This window comes from Phoenix dactylifera, chromosome 7 (assembly GCF_051530095.1).
Source record: "Phoenix dactylifera cultivar Ajwa chromosome 7, Ajwa_hap1_PhDact_Kaust_v1.1, whole genome shotgun sequence".
In the NCBI taxonomy this organism is placed as follows: domain Eukaryota; kingdom Viridiplantae; phylum Streptophyta; class Magnoliopsida; order Arecales; family Arecaceae; genus Phoenix; species Phoenix dactylifera.
This window is the reverse complement of record NC_143196.1, coordinates 9771763-9795449: the sequence shown is the minus strand read 5'-3', so window position 1 is coordinate 9795449 and position 23687 is coordinate 9771763. Positions and strand designations below refer to the sequence as shown.

The following is a 23687-nucleotide window of genomic DNA, read 5'->3' as shown; positions in this document are numbered from 1 at the left end:
AAGCAGCGGAGGTAGGAAGAAAGAGATTGAGTGGTAGCAATCCCTCATTCTATTCTTCTTTCATTTCAGGTAGCAAGAAGCTCAGCGAACGGATAAACCCTAGAAGTAAGGGACTCCCTTACTTTTCCACCCACATTCCTTGCCTGTTCTAGCATCCCTTAGCATTAATCCAACAGCGAACTCAAATGATTGGGACAAGAATAAGCTGCTAGATGGTGCTAGAATGTGTTGTTCTCTTTGAAAGAATGCACTGGCCAAGCGCGGGAACATGCTGGAGTGTTCCTAGATCCATGTCTACTCAGGCGAACCCACGATTTCGAACATCGCCCTATTAAAATTTTCTGATTTTCTTCTCCTATTGCTACTGGTAGTGCTTCCTTCTTTTTATTGTGGCAACCTTCCTTTACTAGGCTTGTATCAATCCTCAACAAGCTCTTTTGAGGTGAGATCAGTCAGTCTAGAAAACAGAGTGGAAGGTCCGGGGAAGATGGTGGGTCATCAAAAAGTAGTTAAATCGATCGATTTGTTCATAGCAGTTAGACACAGATCCTGGTTTTCTCTACTGTTTGGGAGCCCTTGCGCCCACAAATAACCATTCAATCCTTGTGTGATGTCTCAAAACCCACCACAGTAGTTCAGCAGCAAACCACAACAGAATTCATGCCAGCATACATAGAACAACATAATGAAATAGTTGCTCCATTGCAAATGCTCAAGACCACCAACAAAGATTTTGAAATTTTCATAAAATATATTTTCTACAATATTTGAGATGTGAAAAAAATGTTTTGTTTCTTGTTGTCTGAGCTTACACAGAAAAATCGAATTCATACACTGGCTTATATTCATTATATCATCAATTATGGGTTCCCTCAGACCCCATTTGCTACAATTTTGTGCCTATTGTACACTTTACCAGGACCAATGGACATAAATGTACTCATGTATACTGTATACAGCGGCCGAAACATTGACTCGGTGCAAAACCTAGAAGGTCAAGTGTGTGAGCAACATGCTCAAATTATTCTTGGGTAAGAAGACTATCGAGTAGAGGGTGCTCTAGTTGTACATTTCTCCCCATCATTCTTCTATCTAGCTGTTGTGATCTGCCAACCAATAAAGTCTTAATATTTAGTATGCATACACAAAATAAATAAATAAAGGATCCAAAATATGTTGTGGCCAATACACCATGACACATGACAAAATGACACCATGCAATTGCTATACAAATATCATGACTCAGCTCTTCTTCATAATTTAATAGAAGGATAATCAATAAAATGAAGTACAACACATGCTTTATGCACGCAAGATTTCAAGGTTGGCATTATGAAAATCAGTACGCATTAACACAATGCACGCTAACAGAATATCAGGATGCATTAGAATCCCATGATCAAATCAAAATTATATACGTTTATACTAGACTCCACTATCAAGCTAGGCTTCAGTTCATAAATAATATAGAAGTTATGTCAAAATTGGATGATATTTTTGCTATCCATTAGATTCAAGTTCGAAAATGGCTTTCAAGTAATGTCTGTCTTATATGAAATCAATTTGAAACAAGCCCAAAAATGTTATTGTTCACAAGAATTATCCACATAACCAAGAGTGCAGATGATGTTGATGGCATACCAACTATCATAGATGAAAATGTCTTCATTAACACTTATCGAAATATAAGTCAAGGAAAACAAATAGAATAGCCATTGAATACTACATAAATTGAACTGAAAAAGACCTTAATTAGAGTAGCACCAACGAAGATCAACTCAGTTTATTTCTAATAGCCATATATAAAAAATATTAACTTCTAGTCTATGACCAATACAACAATCACAGATGTGTTCACAGGTGTGAAGAATGAAAGGTGCAGTGGGCATTAAACAGATGAAAATTGCCCAGATCAATACAAAAAATGCTTTGAAATGCAGGCACAGCCACAGGAGTAGCTATCCAAGCGATTGACATCAAAAAAATAAAAAATTGTATGGTACTTCTCAAGTCGAGATGGTCATTGACTTAGAATTTAAACTCCTACTATTAAAGAAAAAAAAACAGAATATTGAGAGCAGCAATTTGAGTAAGTTGTTGAGATCCCGAGATGGAATTGAGGACAAATTTGTAGCATGCTTCTCAAATGTCGAAGGATGAACAGTGAGATGAAATTTTGAGTCTGAAGCAGAAATATGACTCCAGATAGTTGTTTGATTATCAAATTCAAAATAAATTTCACAATGACTCAAAACATTTGGATCCAAACGGACACATGAGAAATATGATAAGCTTAGTGGAGATGAGGATGTGGTAAATGTTTGGTGAACTCAGATAAGTTATAAGAACACAAAAGTTGAGAGAAATTAAATAGGGATAAAGTGGAGGAAAGTCATTTGTAATGTAGGACAAAATTCCTAGAGAAGCGGATCCTGAATCCAAGATAAAGGTAAAAGGGCATCCCCATGCACGAGGCTCCCGCCACTGCAAGGCCTAGGAAAGGTATGTATGCAGCCTTACCCCGCTTGCGGAAAGGCTTTTTCTATAATTTGTACCCATGATACCAAGGTCATGTTGGAGCAACCTTATCATAGTGCCAAAGCCCGCCATTTAAATCTAGGATAAAGATCATAAAAAAAAAAAAAAAATTCAAATAACATATTAAAGTCAGCTCAAAGTTTCTGGATTTCCATGAAAACAAAATACAGAAGCATCAGTGGTAAAGTATAAATTTGATTAGGCAAAAAAAAAAAGTTGTTCTGATACAAGTGTTACAATCTGAGTCAAAAAAATTGAATCAATCTGGGTCATAAATGATATGAAACCATATCCATCTTGTTCAGCATCTTGGCCTTGGAAAGCATGAAAAGAACAACATACACAAGATTTGTGTTAATGCAAGAGTATTTTCAAGGTCTACAACTATTCAAGCAAAGTTAAACTAAGGCAGGGACAAGGGAAGCCAACATCTTCACGGAAGGTTCATTTCTTGATTTTTTTTTCAACCTAAACCCCTAAAAAATCAACTGAACATTCACGGTTCATTAAATTTTGTGCATTTGCAGATAAATGCATATACACCTATGCACATACATACAATCATAAAGAGAAAAACTTGAGCTAGTATACTTCTAAAGCTTCAGTCTTATGAATCTAAAATCAAAAGAACTTGTAATTTGAAAATCGACACGATCAAACATGATCAAAGTCTATGTGCATCCAAATCAGTTGACAGGCTGGGTTTTAACATGTTAAGTCACTGGTTTTAACTCCATTTATATGACCTATAGCATATTTTACCAACATTTACTCAATCGATACCATTATTTGTATATCGACTTGATGTGCAAATGAAACCTTACGATATATCTTAGGTACTTTAAATGCGCGATATCATGATACCTTTTTTAAAAAAGACCATTGTTAATTTTGCATCTTTGGGCAAGGTTCCAATCCTACTACAAGAATACTAGCTAAACCCTATATTTTTTAAAAATATTAATTCTGAATGCTGCTCTATCTTAATCTAGACATAACCACCAACCCTTCTCCCAACTATTTGGAGTCAACTTGAAGGATCCTCATTCACTAAGAATTCCCATTTAGTGTTAGCTTCCTTATATTTTCTTCTAATATACGAAAATAACTTGTACATGTAAATATACAAGAAATACATTCCCCTTATTTAGCTCTCCACCCAGAATGCACCTGTGTAGTATGACCTCTCTCCATCCTATTTCCCCTTAAATTAGATTTCAGATCTACATGTCTAACCTACTCTTATCTAGTTCATATGAATTAGCTCAAGTGAGATCGCTTTTACTTTTTACACAGATGGTAAGGAGGGAGGCAAAAGAGACTATCAGGGAGGATCTCATCCATTCCATGTACACAGAATCTTGCTCCCTGATCCTCCTCATGGATCTCTGTCTACATAACAGACCACCAACACACCTTAATTAGGAGGAAAACGACCTATCACGTCACTCTCTCCCAACTTTAATCCCCCTTTCTCTTTCTCTCTCTGCATGTGTAGTGTTGGGGGGAGGTATGGAAGGTTTCATCTACGCATGTAAGCTTCCTACCCTACCTAATCATCACCTCTATGCTCCTAAATAAAGCATCATAATCCAATTCCTAATCATAAACAAACAAATTACAAGAGTGGTGCCATTAGCCGAGAATAAGAAGTGCAAGTGAGAAAGAGAGTTTTAATGGATGAAGGGTTTACAACACTCATTGCATGTGTAACGATGACCATGCATACAGCCACGTGCATGGTGTGTATATGTGTGTCTGTTTTTGTGCATCTGTGCACATGTGTAAGTCTCCTCATAGCTTTCATTTTTTTATCTACTATTTTTCTTACACAAAAGTAACCAAAAAATATATATAATCCTGTCCTATGGACACTAAAAAAGGGCATCGCAGTGCACAAGGCTCCCACTACTGCACGCTCTAGGTAGGGTCAAACGTACATATTTTTTAACTGTACGCCCGTATGCGGGGAAGCTGTTTCGGTGTTTTGAACCCATGACCTCGACATCAAAGCAAACTTACTGTTGCATCGAGCTCACATTCCCTAGCCCATAGACACTAATTAACTTAAATTAAGCAAGAAAAAAACTTGCACTATAACTTTTATTATTTGAGAAGAAAAAAAAAACAAAAGACTGTCTATTCAAATATTCATCAATCGCAAAGAGCCATGGCCATAATCATCCAAGACTCGTCCCAACTGATTGGGCATGCTTTATAGATTATATATGGAACTCTTTTATAGTTGACATACTTTTGTCAAGGCTACGAATGGCATAAGCCATTATGATTTGTTGGAAAAGAAAACAGTGACAAAATATCGAAGCTATTTTGAAACTTAACCAAAGGACTAGCAACATTCTTTTAGAGTTTCGGAGATATCTAATTTATAATATAAGAAACACTACAGATTTATATTGTTTTCATCAAAGCAAGTTGAAACTTGCTGATTTTGGCAAAACCAATTCCATTTTTAGCTGGCACAAGCAATATAAGAAGCCAAAATATCAAGCCTTTCTAAATAATGCGGGGAAGATCAGAAAGAAGTTCCTTGATAGAAGTACAAAATGCTGTGAAAACACTTCATTATAGAGAACTTGACCTTGAATAAAAATGAATGGTGTTATAGGATTCATAAATATGAAATGACATTTGTTTTGCAAAAACCTCTAGGAAATGCATAGCACTTAGGCGGAAAGCAAGTCATGCGGCAGAGTGAATAAGTATTTTTTAATGACAGATATATAAACATTAATTAAAATTCACAAGATATAAACAGAAAATTTCAAATAAGTAATTTCTCTGGAAAAAGGTTATCAGCTTCATGTTTATCATGAGATTTAATGTAACATGAGTAAAATGACATTTTCTTCCTTACAAATAAAATAATAATATTAACCAATCGTTCAAATAAGTAGAAGGGCACAGTATTGGATGATGAATTATCAATACAAAACCTTAAAACAAACAATTTTATTGTAACAAAGGCAACCCTAGTACAATACAACATACTGTCTCTTGCAATATCTGACCCACACCATAAACTCACATTTAAGGACCACCTAGGCAGTTGGCCCCATGAAAAAGAAAAAAATTAATACCTTTTAAAAGATGGTACTAGGAAAAAATAAATTGATTAAAATGTGATAATAACTGTAGATTATTTTAATAATTTGGGGGTATTATGTGTATTATCCAAAAATCTAAGCATACCATTTTAAAAAAAATTTATGTTTATAAAGAATTATGATAGAGTCCAAGACACTATAAAAAATTACATGTTAACTATCATTCTAAAACGTTAGCGCAGGGAAATTTGCCTAAGATCACCAAATTCCTTGTGGCCAAAAGTTTAGTACGCTTTGACAAGGTTAATGGAAGTGCTGACACTTTTTCTCAACCATAGACATAACATACAAGAATTCGCGCCACGGAATGAATCGAGGAACTGAGGACGTTTCCAATACCGACAGCAGCTCCGGCTGAAGCAATTGTAGCAGCTCTGGCACCTATTGATTTTGCACCTTCTAACATTTCGAGACGAGAATTTACAAGAATTTTAATCCTTGCTCCTCAACAGGTGCAATCTTATATGTAATGATTGACCATTACACTTGCTATTTGGAATTACAGGTGCAGCATAGACAATGTGACATTTAATAACATAGACAGACAATAGCAGCACCAGTAAACTATTTTCAAAAATTAAAAAGTTCTGTTGAAATTTTCATAATCCAATACATATGAAGCAACATTTAATCTCACAGTACTTGCAATGTTCAGAAAATGCAAATTTATTTTTCATAAACATAATTCTCAGACACTGACGCAGTTCATGCCTATCTAGTACAAACTCCACTGAATTCAGTTTTCTTCAAAAACATATTCATGCACTAATTCACATAAGTATCAGAAATGTTACTCACATCAGATTCAAGAAAGTTAATATCAGCTATAAGTCAGATAATCTCCTCTTATTCGAAATTATATTCATGGTCATATCCTTTTATACTATCATTTTGCAAGAAAATAATACAAATTCATTAAAAAGAACTTCAAATGTTCTGTTGATGCAAGAATGTAACCTCTGTCTAAGTAGAAATAATATCACGTAGGAATATAATCCTCTTAAAAACTTGGTCGCTAGTCTACCCAAGGGAGATGATTGAAGACTATAAGTTATGCAGAATGCAAGTTTTCATCATAGCATACCTTGAATCAGTATATAATGCTGTAAAACATAAGTAATAATTAAAAATTGACATGGAGATGTTCAATATAAAATTGTTCAACGACGTACAACTTCACAAACTAGAAGAGATATTGAATGGGTTAAGCAGCATCAAGACCTTACACAGTTGATTGGAGCTCCATAGATTCTGAGTTATCATTCTCCTGTAATCCCAGAAAGCAAGATTCCAGTGTCATGATCATTACAGTTCTCAGAAGAGAAGATAATTGAATCAAACAATCCTTCCTAACACTTAACATGATTGAAGAGAGTCGTTCAGCTTATTACCTCAATTAACAAATCCTTTCTGGTAATTAAACCTATAACGCGAGAAGCACGAGGGACAACAAATATATGCCTCAATCCTAACTGGCGGAAAAGATTGTACACCTGTCATAGGTAAGATAATGTGTTTTATAAATATACAAAATATGCTGACTCACCTTGCAATGAAGAAAAGAAAAAAAAAAGGGAAATATAAGAGTACTCACCTTTGCCAAAGTCATATCCTCGGGCACAATATAAGGAGAAGGGTTAAGAAAAGGGGCAAGATCTAAGTACAACTCCAGTTCTTCCTCAGTCAGATGAATTTCCTCTATGGACGCTCCTTTGCTTGAAACAGGCTTCACAAAGTCACTGAAGTTGTGCCTAGACAAGAAAAAAGAGATGCTACATCAACTATATACAACAGAGATAAAACATTCACAGCGAAAAGACATGTACCTGTCGGATATGCCTCTGATATCACAAGGAAAAGGACTATTCTGAAAATCTGCTTTTGACTGTAGAAGAACCAACAAGTGACTGCAAAATCAGCAGTCACATAAGACATTTAAGCCATATTTTGACCCTCTGATCAAAGATGAATGGACGAACTGCATATATTTGCAAGTTCCTACCTACGAAGAATTAGACCTATCACAAGTGTCTCTCCATTCTGTCCATGATCTACCACCTGGACACCACATCATATGGGATAAATTATAGCAGGCAGCAAAATGTGTCACAAAAAATCAGAAAAATTTGAACACAGTGACTCACTGGGAAACCATTGTGCTTGTTGCTTCGCAAAATAGAAACTATGTCTGCAACTTTAACAATACGAGAAAAGTAGACAACCTGTCATGTGTCATCGAAGCAAAAACACTAAGTTAGAAGCTGATGTTATTGAAAGTAAAGTTTCTATACCTGTTTCAAAGCCGATGTTTGACTACCTTTTGATTTTTGCATGCCTCCTTTGCTGTCATAGTACGCATGTACTGTTTTGGCCTAGATTCAAGTAAGGGGATGCCCCTTAGTTGGGCTTGCTCTTCATACAGCCCACTGTTGAAAAAATCACCAACAGCCTGCACAAAAGTAATTTAGTACATTCATGAACTGCATATTTGTAGGAGGCATGAAATCAAAGAACACACCTTTGATATTAGAAGAACAAGCATGATAAGGGGTAAGAGTTTCAAGTTGTTTGTGATCTCAACCATAATAACGCATAAAGAAACTGTCATTCGCATAGAACCTCCAAGAAAAGAAGCAGCGCCAAGTAGCGCATACCTGGATTAAAAGTCAAACTTTAGGTTAAATTTGTTTAAGTACAAATATAATGCATATTAATACTTCTCCTCTTAAAGCTAAGAAAACCATAACTATAAACCATAAGCATCCCGACTTCTAAATGTCATCTTCCAATAATACTGGACCAAAATTAACAACCATGCGGAAAGAATGCTACCATGTTTGCCCCAAAGCATCCCTGGGAAGCTTTTGCAAACAAGGTTTTTTAGTGTGCCACAAGGTAGAGTTAGGGTGTTAATTTGGGGCCAAAAATGCCAGGTTTCACCTTGGTGGTTACTAAGAAAATAGATTTTACGGCCTTATTTGGGACCTTTCAGGGGACATGTAGCGTATTCCATGTTGAGAAGCAAAACTTAAATTACTACTGTATGAAATGGATAAGTTTTCCATACATAAAATCTTAAAATTGGTTTTTGACAAAATAAAGTAAAGATATAGCGATAAGACTTACGTTCCCTCCTCAACATTTAGTTTCTTGTAAAATTTAACCACAAACATTCCAACAAGCCGACCATAGGTTGATCCAATCATTATTCCAGGAACAAACTGACCAGCCGGAACAGCAGTTCCAAATGTCACCACTGCTAATGAATAAAACATGACCTGATAATACAATTAAACAAAAAAAGAAAAAGAATTACATACACAAAAAATGTGTATATAAGCAATGCTGTATGATAAACAAATTCAGTGAAAAGAATATCTAAACAGAAGAAGCATTGATATCTGAAAAATGAAACATGATCAATAAAAGATGGATGAATTCATGCATTTATTAGAATTCAAAATAATGTATGAAATAAAAACTAACAGTAAGGGAGGCAGAAACCTAACAAGCTGTTTCAGCTCAAGCCAACCAGTAAAGAAGGAAACACATTTCAGGGAAAGAAATGAAAATGAAAAGATTCTACCCTTAGAAAAAGAAAAGATCATAGAAGTTACTTGTCTACAGGAACCTAGTGGCTAATCAACTATGCATCATGCAAGAAAAAGAAGAATGAAGCTTGTGGGAAGACGCAATAAACATGGAGGTATGGAACAACATAAAATTAAAATAGTCATCAGGGATTATCAAGAGGAATAAAAACCAGTAATTAGAGTTCATGGTTCAACTCAAACAAGCATATTCGAAGCATAATCAAAACAAATCCATGTCTCTTCAATAAAAGCACTGTTTTTATCAAGTATGGAGCAGGATTATGAAGATGGCATGTGCTTTAAAAAAAAACAATACAGATACTGAAACTGTATATGCCCATGTTGATCACAAAACAAATACCAGTTTGCAAACACAATCAGCAAGTTTCTTTGATACATACCAAATTAGAAACACAAGATGCAATAGGAAGAGAGAGGGAGGAAAGGGTACATAAGCTACCGCTTCACTAAAATCAGCCACCATACGAAAAGATAGGGGGAAAATATCTGGAATTAGAAATCCTAAAAAACTAAACTGAGGAAATGATGGGTTATGAAATTAATGCACTTGAGAAGAAAATAATCCAACTTCTATCACATCTTTTAAAAGAGGAAAGATGCTTGATTTTCAATATGGCCAAGCTGGTTAGCATTGACCTTCATATGCAAGCAGTGTTCCCAAATAACATGATGGTCAACTTCCGCTAGTAAATGATGGATGGATGGAGAAGTGAATTTTGAAAGAATATTTTCAGTACACTTCTTGGTACATGTCTAGGTCAATACATATGCCGTACAGACATTGATTTTAGTGCGTAAAATATCATCAGTATTACTTAAACATCAACCACACAGTAAGGAACAAGGCTGGTTGAACTGTCCCGAACCAGGAGGTTCAAGCTTAAGTCAAATTGAGCCAGTCAAGAACCAGAATGGTTCAACTGGTTTAGATGGTTCGGCCCTTAACCAAACCCCGATCCTCCCATGGTTCAGTTTTGCAATCTTTCTCCCTCTCTCCCTCCACAGACTTGTTCGCGATCTCTCTCCCTCTCCCTCCCCCTCTCTCTCCTATGATCTCTCTCCCCCTCACTTGACCGATCTCTCCCCCTCTCTCAATCAAACCATGCAACGACGACGGCAACAATAGATTGTGCGACATTGACAGCGAATGGGTACAATCAATCTCTCTCTCCCTCTCCCCCCTCTCCCTGTCCCTCTCTCCCCTTCTCTCCGAGCCCCTAGGGTTAGGTTTAGGGTTAGGATTTTCTCTCCCACCCCCCCTCTCCCTCCCTCCCCCTCTCTCTCCCACCCCCCATACCTCCCTCTCCCTCTCCTCTCTCTTACTCTATCTTCCCTTCTCTCTCTTACCTTCCCTCTTTCTATTTCGGTACGCCCCAGAAGGGCACAGTACAGACTAGACCTGATCAAATTTTGAGCAATCCGCCAAGCCTAATTGAGCCCAGAGTGTTTTGGATGGGCCTGGGCCTTGTTTTTAAGCCTGGCAACCTAAGCTCAGCCTAAAATTAGAGCTGACCCATTAAACAAGCCAGACTCGGGATTACAAAGACTCAGCCCAAGCCCGATATTTTTTCGATAGATAGCATGGTATATAACCCTTAGGCTTTAGCCCATGCTCGCCCGGTTTGGCCTTCGCCTCAACCCCCGACCAAGCCACCAATTCCTCGACTCCAAAACCCTGACAAACGGCTAGAGAGGGACAAGAGAGAGAAAGAGAGGCCCCTTCCTCCTGCCATGGTGATCCTCTATGGCTCTACACCGTGGTTGCGAGAGGGGCAGTGATCCTTGCTGAATTCGCTGCCATGCTAGACAACACTGACACCATGACCCGATGGATCCTCGAGAAGCAGCCCCTGGACTTCGACTCCAAGCTCTACCTCTCCCAAGACCGCTACATCTTCCATGTCCTCTAATCCAATGGCCTTATCTTCCTCTGAGATGGCTAGCGATGGAAGTCAGTCCAATGCCACTCCCCACTAATTCCATTCAGTTATCGATATTATTGCTTCAAATCATCATTCTAATCCATTTTAGTTTGACGTGGTGTTAATAGATGGCATATTTTGTCTAAGGTCGAGGGTCTTGATTGGTTAATGAGAAAAAATTTGGATTTTTAGGGTTTTCGGTGGGTTGTTTCTATAGCTTCTTGTTTATCCGGTAACAAAATGATGGATGGGTCTCCTCAGTTCAGATCTCCATTAGCTTTTCCACATGGATGGTGATCATCACCAAAACCCTCGGAAGAATGAAAATTATTCTTTTGATCATCATCAAAGACACCATGAACTCCCAATGAACTACAAATAGCATAACACGAAAAAAATTTCCATCATTTGATCCGAACTCAAGCAGAAGAACGGAGAAGTGTATAGCATTCATCTCGTGGCCGCCGGAGGAAGTGCTTTTTCCTATAGCTTGTTACTAGAAAAAAATTGTATGGTGAAGCCCGGCCCAAAGATGCGTGGCGCGGAGCCCAAAGCGCCTGTCCTTGAGCCTAAGAAGTAGGTTCAAAGGTAGGGCTGGGCTCAGCCAGGCCCGGGCCTAATTTTGGTCATACCTAGGGCTGACCCCGGCCCTTGGCGCAACCCACTCGATAAGCAAGTCTAGTATGGACCTATGTCGTACCGAGCCAGTTGCCGACCGGTACGACCCCCGATACTAGTTCGACAAACCTTGAACTAAGAAATACCATAAATACTTTTGTAGCTAACATGTATGTCTCTCCAGGTAAATGGTAGTAAAAGACAAAATTATCAAGTTTCAACACTATATGTTACAAATAATAGCAAGAAATTGAAAAAAGAAAGAGAAAAAAAATAATCTACTTTTAATCAAGGTTCGTTGTCTCGGTACGGAACTACATACCGGTGGGAATGCCCGTAGGTATTAATAAGAGAAATATTTGTTTATTTCCAGTATGCACGTTTACCATTCTGTCTGAAGCCATTTGAGGCACAAAGTAACAAAAAAAAAGAGCTTTAACAAACTTACCAGTTAGTAGAAGATAAGAGAGCACATAAACGACAAAATCATGCCTCCCTCTTCAACCTACTTCCCTTCTCTTTTCTTTCTTCCTATCCATTTGCTTATTTAATTAATTCATTTATTTTATTTTTTCATAGCCTTACAAGTCTCTCAATATTTCAGCTCATACTTTCCTTGGGGAAGAAAAGAGCCACCAAGGAAGTATTTGCCACAATTTTTGCTTGGTGTCCGCTAGATCAATAAAGTTAGAAAAATAACATTAGATATGCATGATACTTGCCATCTTCTCAGTTCTTGAGATGCAAAATGCAACACGGTCATCCATACTTGTAACCTGCGAAATTTCATTTAATGGTTCTATAATCGGCACACGTGAATAGACAGGCTTACTATATTGATATAGTCTCAGGGCTCCATCTTTTACATAGTTTATGTTTTTTTGTTATTTCTGTGTTTTCCATCCAAAAACCATGTTTAGGCTTGGATTTTCAGTTGAATCATATACTAGGACTGCCAAGCAAAAAGGGACCACCTAGGTGTGACAGGAAGCCTAACCCAACCCTAAACCACCACACTTAATTGCTTGAGCCTTGGCCTTTCTTCAATGCCCACGGCCATCACTCATCTCTCGGAATGGAGGAGAATGGATGATAATCTTGGAAATAGAATTGCACATGTTGAATGTATGGAAGAAGTTAAAAAAAAAATATACAGTATAAATCTGCAGAAATACGTAGAAATCTGCAGAAAACAGCACAGCGAAAAAAATACTATTCACATGAACAGTAACTCGACCCGGTTACTATTCACGGAACAATAACTCGGCTTATAAAAAGAGAGGACAACAGCCAAAAAAAGAAGAAAAAATCCTAGAAAGGTGAATGCCATCGTGGGCGAAGCCCTAAGAGACCCTTTTCCTTCCACTTTCTTCCTGCTTCTTGATCTATTTCTTTTTGGAGCCACCTTCTTGACCCTGTCATCCTTCATCTCGATACATTGGTGGAGTGTGGCCTGAAGATTCTCATTGAATTGGAGGGACCAAACTCGCAAAGGTAATTATCCGACTAGTTCTATCATTATCTTTTGCCCAGCCCACGTTTCTTCGTCCATCAATCATTATCTCTACCCATCATCATTACCATCGTTGCCATCTATCACATCCTTGGATCCCGAGATTATTGGAAGTATTTTTTTTATTGTTCTGTTGTGGTTATTTTCGGTTTGCTGCACTAGTTATATTTCATTGATTAGGCTTCATTAATAAGATATCTATCATGTTCTATTTTGCGTTCACATACCTCTATGATGATCTTTTGGAGTGATGAGTATTTGCTGAAGTGTCTAATTAATCGCATCATAATTGATTATTAAGAAATCAATCTACACCTGTAGTAATCGATTATAGGTTGCACCATATATTCATAACATGGCTATTGCAACTCATAATATGACTGAGTTGCTAATTTTTGACCCCATAAGGTGAACGAAAAAGTGTCAGAAAATATCCACAGATGCAGCTGAGGTGCTCAGCTGAGCAGAAACAGACCCTCAGGATCCTCCCTAGGGCCTAGAGAAATGGAAGACAGGAAACATACTAGAAAAGCAAAGTCAATCAAAATGGCGTAGCTATATATAACAAACAAAGTTGAAAAAATTATAGTAATAACTCAATGACAACAAAGTTTTAATACCAGAAAGGTGAGAAGGCTTTGAGCACTATACTCATGAAATGTTTTTGCACTAAATAAATTGCGTATTGCGTCATCCTGCCAAAAAAACAGCAAATATATAGAGACTTAGAAAAGAGGGGGAAGAATGAAATTTAATGTTAAAATATATTAACATCGAATATGATGCCTGAATATTATCAAACCTGTGTATTGAAGAAAATGGTTGCCAGATCATTGTATTCTTTATCATCAGAACAGTAAAACTGTATGCGGCAAAATTAAAGAAAAAATAAGAAAAAAAAGCCAATATTTACAAGATAAACAGCAACAGAGAAAACATCATAGACATCAATATGATAGACATCTCACATTCACGAAATTTCCATCTGTCCCAGGTGGACGAGGGCATTCAATATCAGGATTAACTTCTGAATTAGGGCATGGACTGCACTTTCTAAATAGTGGTAACCCAAAGGAAATAACTGAGGTTATCAGGGATATAAGGCACACTTCAATGATCTGCAAGATTTTGCACCAAATTCAGACATCAAGCTCCTAGATAGGTGCAAGATTTGAAGTAGGATAGCAGAGAATTGAGGAAAAAAATTACAGCTGATGTCAGCCAAAGTTCTTAACATACCTTAACTCTATTCCCCTTCTTATGCAAATCTTTTCGACGCCAATTAGTTATATAAAGAGTGAGCTGATTAAATAAGGCTCCTGAATAAGAAAAAAAACAGCATAAGACCAATCACCAAAAGAAGATATCAACCATATAAACTGGACAGGTAATCTGTACATTTTTTTTAATCAAAAACAAGGTTAATGAAAACCCACCAAGAAGACCACCAATAACCCCGATAATGGCCATGGGCAGTAATTCCTGAAAAGAGTAGTCTTCTTGACCACTTTACGTGTAAAATAGCATTATATAAATACAGCACTCAATGAAGTATTTGTGAATTAAATATGCAAAAAAATGAAACAAGATCAATGTCTAACCCTGATATGTCCCAAATTATGAAGCCACCAGAACCAAAATGTCCACATTTCCCACTCTTGCACCAGCCCATCGCAGACCGAACCACAACAGCCACAACAGCAGATGTAAAGAAAACTCTCCACATAAGCTGGCTTCTCCACCTGCAAGAAACAACAGGACAGCATATATTATCCACTCTCTTTCAAAATCTCAATAAGTTAGTGCCAAAATTTGAACATAAGAAGGAACATAAAGACAAAACTGAGCCTCAAAGTCCTTTTTGGTCAATTTAGCCAGTTTGGGCTAGTTCAAGGAAAAATTGACCAGTTTCAATCCAGTTTTGGTGGTTGTTGGCTAGTTTCAGCTGAAACTAACCAAAAATGATCATGGAAGCGATGTTTATTCATAATTTTGATATTTAATGACACATTGGGCCATTTCTTCATTTGGTTAAACAAATAATGTTGATTATATGTTTTTAGTTACAAGAATTGATACTTATAAATGAAAAATCAAAAATCTGAGAAGTATTTTCCTCTTATTAAACATGGACTTCTGTTTTCAAAAATTTACAAGTATTTATGAGTTTGGTCTTAAGCTATTCAAAAGCACTGTAGTTTTTTTCAAAACAAATGTAGGAAGTCTTCTTTTGGGTCTTTGCAGGATTCTATTCCTATTTAGCAGATCATGTTGGCTGATATGTAGATTCGAAAAACCTAAGCTCCGGTTGTTAGATCTGAGCGCATATTATAGGCATGCAAATAACATATATAGTTGTGTCTTCATAAGTTACATATTGTGCTTGATACAGTGGTATTCAAGATATCAATTTCTTAATCATTTGAAACTTTTTATGCTAGTGCATTTACCTTTTCATAGAGACATATAAAGTTAAGTATTTAATGACTGGATTATCATCAAACAACTAAAAATAGCAAAGTGCTTTACAAGAACTTATTTTTTGACAAACTGCTGTAAACGAACTTTCTTTTTGCTAGCACTAGTGACAAGAGTTAATAAGCAAAAAATACAGTTCTAGAAGCTAAAATTTGTGTACAGAAGGGTGAGGAGAAAAGCTTTTTTACCATGAAGTAACCTCTTCCAGGGCAAAGAGTACACCACCAACAGGAGCTCTAAAGGCAGCAGCAACTCCAGCTGCACATCCACAGGTTACCTTTTCAAACATTGAAAAGATATTCATGAACTGAATCCAACAACTATTAAAATACTCATGTATAGAAATTTAAATTGCTAAGCTAGCATCACTGTTACTGCAGACAGAGATGAGAAGGCAATAATCATGCAATTGCACAACTTCACAAGTGTATCTTTGCCCATGAGCTCATGTAAAAATGAATTCTCAGACAATCTCTATTTCTGGTCATCATTACAAACCATTTGTATATCATCTGTATGTGGATTCCCCACACCAAGAATTAGACAAATAAGACATAGAAGTAGCAGTCTATTCCATGATCCAATTCCCAAATAATGTTGTAATCATGAAAATACTAGAGAGTATTTCATATCGTGAAAATATTCCATCATTTATCATCCTATTGAAATTTTCCAGCTTAAATCAGAATGCTTGTGCATATGTCACCCTAGTACAGTCTTTCTATACTTGTTCAACCCCTAATAGTTCCGCTTGCATTTAGGTTATATCATGCTCTCTGCATATTTTTTAAGATAACCTAAAGGAACAACATTTTCTATTCCATTAGAAGCTTATAAAGCAAACTATCTTGACAATAGAGGTCTTTATTTGTGACTTTAAAGGTGAAACAAATAAATGCAGAAGTTATGGATAATAAACAAACACAAAGTGCAAATTTTGAGAGAATGAAAAACAGGTAGTTAATGATAGAGGAGCTCTTACATCTGGTGGAAAAAAGTTGTAAAGCACGCTTTTCCACATGAAGTATGCTTAATATGAGATAGACTGATACCATGCTGCATGGAGAAGGAAGTTGACTATGGTTTGAATGGCTTTCAAGCTAAACCAGATCACTGATATTGGGGGAAGATCTATAAATATTATTTTAATCGAGTGATGGCAAAGGGTATACAATGGTATCAAAGAGAAATAGGCTGAACAATGGGTATTTGGTTTGATGAAGTCTTAGTTCAGTTAGCCAAGAATAACAACTCAAAACACCATCATGCCAAAAGGACCCTACCATGTCTCTCTAAATAACACGGGCATGCATGCACCATCTACATATCTATGTACACCATAGATCATGATTAATGATAAGGATTTTGATTTTGAGATGTCCATCGCTGATTTTCAGTAGGAAGCATTTGGAGCCAAATTGTCTCAAACATCCTAGCCAATACATACATATACATTCATGCATTCATACATACATGATAGATATACATATATATGTCTCTGTGTGTGTATATCTATATATATGTATCTGTGTGTGTGTATATATGTATGTATCTGTCTGTGTGTGTGTGTGTATGTGTGTGTGTGTGTGTGTGTATATATATATGTATGTATGTATCTGTGTGTGTGTGTATATATATATATATATGTATGTATGTATCTCTCTCTCTCTGTGTGTGTGTGTGTGTGTGTATATATATGTATGTATGTATATATATGTATGTATGTATGTATATATATGTATGTATGTATGTATCTGTATATATATATATATATAATATGTGTATTTATATAATACATGTATATATCTGTATATACATATATGTATATATGTGCATGCATGAATAAAGAGGTAGAAGTGAGAGAGTCTCTTGAGCTAGAACCCTGTGGTAGGATTCTAGTCAATATATTGTCAGTCCAAGATTAAAGATAGACCCTCTAGACTGAAGATCCATCTTTTGATCTTTTGACCATAACACACCGACACTAAACAAATCTTCACAAAAGTTTTAAAGATTCACCAACTGTAAATTGTGTGGCACAGCATGACAATGTCAATACAACTGCGGCACCAAAAGGTATGACACAGCATTTAAATTAAAAAACCCAGCCATTGACAAAGACCTACATATCTTGAAACATATAATTAACCAAATTTCAACAGTTTGTATCCTTGTAAACCATAGAACAAGACATAAAATATCTTTCTGATATTTTTTATTATATAAATAATGAATGCATTTCCAATTTAGATGGAACTGATTTTATAACAATAGGATTTAAGAACAAATATCTCTCCCTCTCTCCGTGCATACAATATAACCAACAATACACAAGAAGTTTGGTACAAAACTTCTTCCTTGATAATGATTTCTTTCACAAATGTCAAGAATAACATTGTCTAGAATATAACATTTCTTTAACAATCATTCTTCTTTAACAGCAACCTCCAAAGTCAGTTCTGAAGAATCATGTCCAATATAAAAATAGTGCACAAAACAATGCCCCCATTACATCATCACCATGAGTACCACCTGGTCTACCATCACATTCAATCATAAATATCACTACCAGCACCATCACTCTTAATGAGCCAAAAACACAAACTGAAGCATCACCATCAGCAATAATCCCCACTAGATGAAAGATCTCATGTATACCAATAAAAACATTAGGAATAGCTCTCATGTTGTCACAAGTAGCAACTTTCATGGACTTATAAATCCAGTGAGATACCAGAAACATTGACATTGCTGTTTTGGATGTTGCAATGAATACTATGAAACTTTTGATTTTTTTCAATAAAAAACAAATAAGACTCGACATGCTGGGCGGTTAGCTTTTTCAACTTTTACTCTAGACTTATTGCGTGATGTCTACTAAACAATGTTGAAAGAGTGGTCTAACATCAAATCCATAACTATAACATTAGCATACAGACAAATGCAAGAGAATCTAAGAACTGTCACAATAACAATTTAACATTCAGAAAAGCAAATATACAAATATATCCATACAAAATATCTGAATGGATCGGAATTTAAACATAACAGAATGTGAGTCAAATATGTAAATAACTACAATTTAAAAAGCAACTTCCAAATGCAGTATCTCATAACAAAAAAGAATGTGAGGAATACCATAATTCAGAGAGGAACAGACAACTCACAAGGTCTCGGCGATCTCGATCACTCTCGAAAATGCGTAACCACCTTGAACTTAGGTGATACTTTGTGGATCCGCACTGTATATGTTCATATCATGATGGCCATAAATTAATAAAAATGAAACACTAGTATTTGATAATATGCTGAGCAAAAAAATAAGGGAAGTAAATATAAAATTGGCCGCATGTATTAAAAATTTAAATAGCTAGAGTCAAGTTGCATACAACAAGAAAGGAAAAAGCAATCACAAAAATTCTGAAGTAACACTACCAAAGTTTACTAAAGCAATAAAGTGAAAATTAAAATTACATGTCAACATGAAAATGAACAATTGCATAGTTGATTGTAAGTTTGTAACCAGTGCTTCTAAATTGTGCTCCATGAATAAGGCTAATTCCACAGCCAAAAGGAATCAGGTTAGTTTTCATATGGCTCAATATCAACATACTGAAAAGTAGAAGCATCATTTGATGTGAAGCATGGGTACTTTCTTAAGATAGCCGTCTACAAAGCCTATACTTAGGATATCACCTGATACCGGTCAAACAATTCCCATTAGTATTCATTTGTTGGTTTATCACATACCAACAGGATATGGTATGGATACCACCCGGGTCAAGTAGCTTCAACAGTGAAAAATGGCATCCCTATGCAAGAGACTTTCCCCACTACATGGTTTGCAGAGGGTCAGATGTATGCAACCTTACCCCTGCATGCGCAAAGGTTGTTTCTGTGTTTCGAACCCATGATACACAATTCACAATTGAGCAACTTTACCATTGTGCCGAGGCCCGCTTCTAGGTTCAACACTCATCCAGAATTTATTGAAGAAAAACCCCCTTCAACCTTCATCATTATGTGCCCGCGCTATGGAAGAAAAAGCTTATGGAAGGAAAGTGGTGAAGAGATAAATCTATAAGCATAATCATGCCATCTAGCTTTCTCCCAACTATTGGAAGTTGGCTCTATGGATCCTCATTCGCTGTGTATTCCCATTTTGGGTCACCTTGTTACTCCAGGTTCCTCTATATCCTTCCTCGCAATCTCCTTCCATGTTATCTCAAGTCTTCCACTCCTTTTCTTAACACCTCCAACACAAAGTAATGCCCCCTTATTGGAACCTCCTCACATCTCCATTCTACATGTCTGTACCATCCCGGTCAATTTTGTCATTGTCGTTAATTTGTGCAACTCCTACAACTACTCTAATATATTTATGTTTTGTTTAATCCTTACTAGCTTTACCACACGTCCATCATAACATTCTATTTAGTAATACATTCAACTTTTTTTCATGTACTTTCTTTATTGCCCAGTATTCTGAGCCATGAAACATGACAGGCCTATTGTCTTATAAATTTTTTCCTGAAGTCTCCAATCTATGAGTCTAGCATATAATATTCTGGATGCCCATATCACTTAATATTCCTAATGCACCTCATCATTTTGTGCAACCAACTCTAATTCTATTACATATATCATCATCAAGCTTCCCATTATTTTGTATAATAGACCCTAAATAATAAAATAGGTCACTTATTGTATCTCTTGATCATCAATCTTAATTTTTGTAACATCATCATTCATTTTCACTAAATCTACATTCAACATACTTTGTCTTTGTTCTACTAATCTTTAAGCCTTTATCCTTTAATGTTTTCCTCTGTAAGTCAAACCTACTACTAAATCTAGTTCTCTTTTCATCAAACATCATATTGTCTGCAAATAGCTACAATACAGTAATTTTTTTTTTGAATATTAGTAGTAAGTTCATCAATAATTAGTGCAAAAAGATACAGGCTTGGTATTGGTCCTTGATGCAAACTCATAGTAACTGGAAATACACTTATTTTATCACATCAACTCCTAAGACTTGTCAATGTCTCAGCATACAAGTCCTCAACTTCAACAGACCAGTTGTAAAATATTCCTTCTTAAATCCAATCAAATTACTTTACTTAGTATCCTATTATTAGATTTCTCTCTGTTAGTGAAGACCATATATAGACTTTTCGCTTTCTCTGCATTCCTATCAATTGTCTAAGTAAAAAAAAATAGCCTCCATTATGGATCATTGTAAACTAGTTATCAGAAACAATTGTTATTCTTCTGAATCTTTGTTTATTTACCTTTTCCCATAATTTTATAGAGTGACTTCTAAACTTAACTTCCCAATAACTAGAATAGTTTCATAGACCTTTATTCTTATATATAAGTACTACAATTCTTCCTGGTCATATGATGTTTTCTTGGTTTTTAAACTTTCATTAAATAAGTTAGCCAATTAACCCAGCTACTCCAATGAGTTTCCAATTCTCAATAGGTATTTCATCTGGCCCAAATGCCTAATATTTTGTGTTCTTTCCAAAACTATCTCCACTTCACTTTGATGAATTGTGTAAATAGAACCTTCACTTGTACTTACTTTTGTTTCAATAAAAATTTCTTGTTTAAAGTTTTCAAAATCATAACTCCACCTTTCTTTAATTTCTCATCTTTCACTAATATCTTATTATCCTCAATTTTAATGCATCTCAATATTCAATGTCTTTAGATTTCCGCTTTCTAGTTTTAGCTATTTTATAAATTTCATGCCCACCTTCTTTTTAATGAAACCAATCATAGAATTTATCATATGATGCATATCCCACATTTTTCTCTTTTAGATTCCACCATCTTATCTTAAGACATTTATAAATCATTTTCTTCTTGCATTTAATGTACAAATAAAATACTAATAATCCATGTTGTGTGGTTAAACTCACTACTGGTATTATTGGTGTCACCTTGCAATCCTTACATATTGATATTCCTCTTCTTTTTAATGAAAACGTAATATACTTGTGACAAATTTAATCGACTCTTAAAGGTTACTAGATGTCCATCTCCCTTCTTAAAATATGTGTTTGCAACTGCTAAGTCATAAACTACTGCAAACTCAAGAATCAGAACTCCTATGAAATTCTACCCCAAGACCAAATCCACCATATGCTTTCTCATATCCCATATTGCTCTTCCTTACATGCTTATTTAAATAACCATCTATAAGCATCTTTTCTTCTTTAAGAAAACCTTGCATTGATCCATCCAGTTCCTCCCAAAACTGTTTCTTAATCCTCTCCTGCAAGTCTAATGTGGTATATAAGCACCAACTACAACAATAATCTCCTCATCTAAAACTAATTTAATAGCTACTAATTTATCCTATATCCTTTTTACATCTACAATTTTAATATTCATTACCAAGTTTCGCTGAATTGGTACCAAGGGTCATACCGACTGGCTACCGATTCGATACAGTACCAGTAGTACCGTGTCGACCTAAGGCATGCCAAAACCAGAGGGAGAGAAGGAGAGGGAGGGAGAGAGGGGGGGGGAGAGAGAGAGAGAGAGAAAGGGAACAACGGGCATAACTTTAATCTCCAAGCCCCGATATGTGTCAGTGTTGTCTGCAGCAGTAGCAATGCGGTGGCAAGAAAGAGAGGTGGCGGCATTGTGAGAGAGAAGAGAAAGTTAGAGATGGTGGTCCATGGTCATCTTCACCATCGTCGTTGTCATCATTATTGGCAATGGCAGCGGCAGTGATGGAACCCTAACCCTAGCAAGGGAAGCTGCAAGAGAGAAGTTGCAAGAGGCAAGGAGGATCAGGAGAGAGGGGAGAGGAGGGTTTGAAGGAATTGAACCCAGTTCCATTCTTAAATAGCTGAAACTGCTTGAAAATAGGCAGAACCAAGTGATTCACCTCAGTTCAAGCTGGTTTTGACCTAGGACCGAATCAGGTGGCCGAGCCATCCCAGTTCCTAGCCAGTCCGGTTCGATATGCCGTGAATCGCCCAATTTAGGATAGTACGGCAAACCCACTCCATTTCTAGTGTTATCTTTACCTACATATAATAATTTATAACCATCCAAAGTATTCTTGGATTTATTACATTTCTATTTTGTTTTTGTAGACTAACAATGTTGATTTTCTTGTATCATTGTATCCACTAATCTCTACTTTTTCCCCTCAAAGTTCAAACATACCATGTAGCAAATCTAATTCTCCTTTTTTATATAATGACCTCTTCAGGTTGACCATCATTGTACTGGATTTCTACTAGATGACTCTAATCCAAAATAACCCTTGCTCGTTTGTCACTACAACCAAGTTACTTATCACTTGTGGGCAACCACCTAACCAACCCTTGCTTATTTGTCACTCAACCAGGTCACGCTGTAACAGTCATTTATGGACAATAGAAGACAAAATTATAGATAGCTTAATAAACTAGACACAAACAATATGATACATACCATAGTTATATATGAAGAGTCTATACTCTATACCAATTATTTTGTATTCCCGCTACATCCCTGTCCTATCTTATCAACATTCACCATGTTAGTGTGTCTGCATAACATACTATCCATATTTTGTATCCAAGTCCACTCTTCACAGGCCAGCATTTCACACATGTTGGCATAAATATAATGCATAATCCAGTAAATGGATAAGCAACTGGTGTACTTTTGACTTTTGGATTGCCTTCCTAATCAATGACTAGCCGCTGCATTGTCATCATATTGTATTATCATACCGTCAGTCATTTGAGTTCTTTACATGTACGTACAATTTTAACTTGGACCAAAATTGTTCTACATTAAAAAAACAACATTTCTAAACTGATTTATAGAAACTTAGCATCATAGACCACCCTACATGTCTTTG

The 23687-nt window shown here is 36.2% G+C and overlaps 1 protein-coding gene and 1 non-coding gene across 4 annotated transcripts in view; both read right to left on the bottom strand.

Annotated features, from left to right (window-relative positions):
• Positions 1 to 720: 720 nt before the first annotated feature.
• The window catches only part of CLC-D (chloride channel D), a 34398-nt gene continuing 11431 nt past the window's right edge, over positions 721 to 23687 (bottom strand). Inside the window, exons 6-23 of one of the 3 annotated variants that reach the window (XR_605426.5) lie at positions 18979 to 19053; positions 16000 to 16088; positions 14935 to 15075; positions 14770 to 14840; positions 14573 to 14652; positions 14302 to 14451; positions 14136 to 14195; positions 13954 to 14028; positions 8793 to 8944; positions 8185 to 8320; positions 7984 to 8115; positions 7811 to 7888; positions 7669 to 7724; positions 7493 to 7573; positions 7261 to 7417; positions 7058 to 7159; positions 6839 to 6933; positions 721 to 1106 (exon numbers count right to left, since the gene is read on the bottom strand). Coding sequence is in view for 2 of the 3 variants with exons in the window: in XM_008803476.5 (XP_008801698.3) it covers positions 1022 to 1106; positions 6893 to 6933; positions 7058 to 7159; positions 7261 to 7417; positions 7493 to 7573; positions 7669 to 7724; positions 7811 to 7888; positions 7984 to 8115; positions 8185 to 8320; positions 8793 to 8944; positions 13954 to 14028; positions 14136 to 14195; positions 14302 to 14451; positions 14573 to 14652; positions 14770 to 14840; positions 14935 to 15075; positions 16000 to 16088; positions 18979 to 19053 (1761 nt within the window). In the remaining variant the exon portion in view is untranslated. The remainder of the gene's footprint in view (positions 1107 to 6838; positions 6934 to 7057; positions 7160 to 7260; positions 7418 to 7492; positions 7574 to 7668; positions 7725 to 7810; positions 7889 to 7983; positions 8116 to 8184; positions 8321 to 8792; positions 8945 to 13953; positions 14029 to 14135; positions 14196 to 14301; positions 14452 to 14572; positions 14653 to 14769; positions 14841 to 14934; positions 15076 to 15999; positions 16089 to 18978; positions 19054 to 23687) is intronic. The other 2 variants (XM_008803477.5, XM_008803476.5) reach the window with 2 other exon arrangements.
• Positions 11454 to 11555, bottom strand: LOC113463292 (small nucleolar RNA Z159/U59). Its single transcript, XR_003387290.3, has one exon. It is a non-coding gene; the product is annotated as a small nucleolar RNA Z159/U59 (small nucleolar RNA).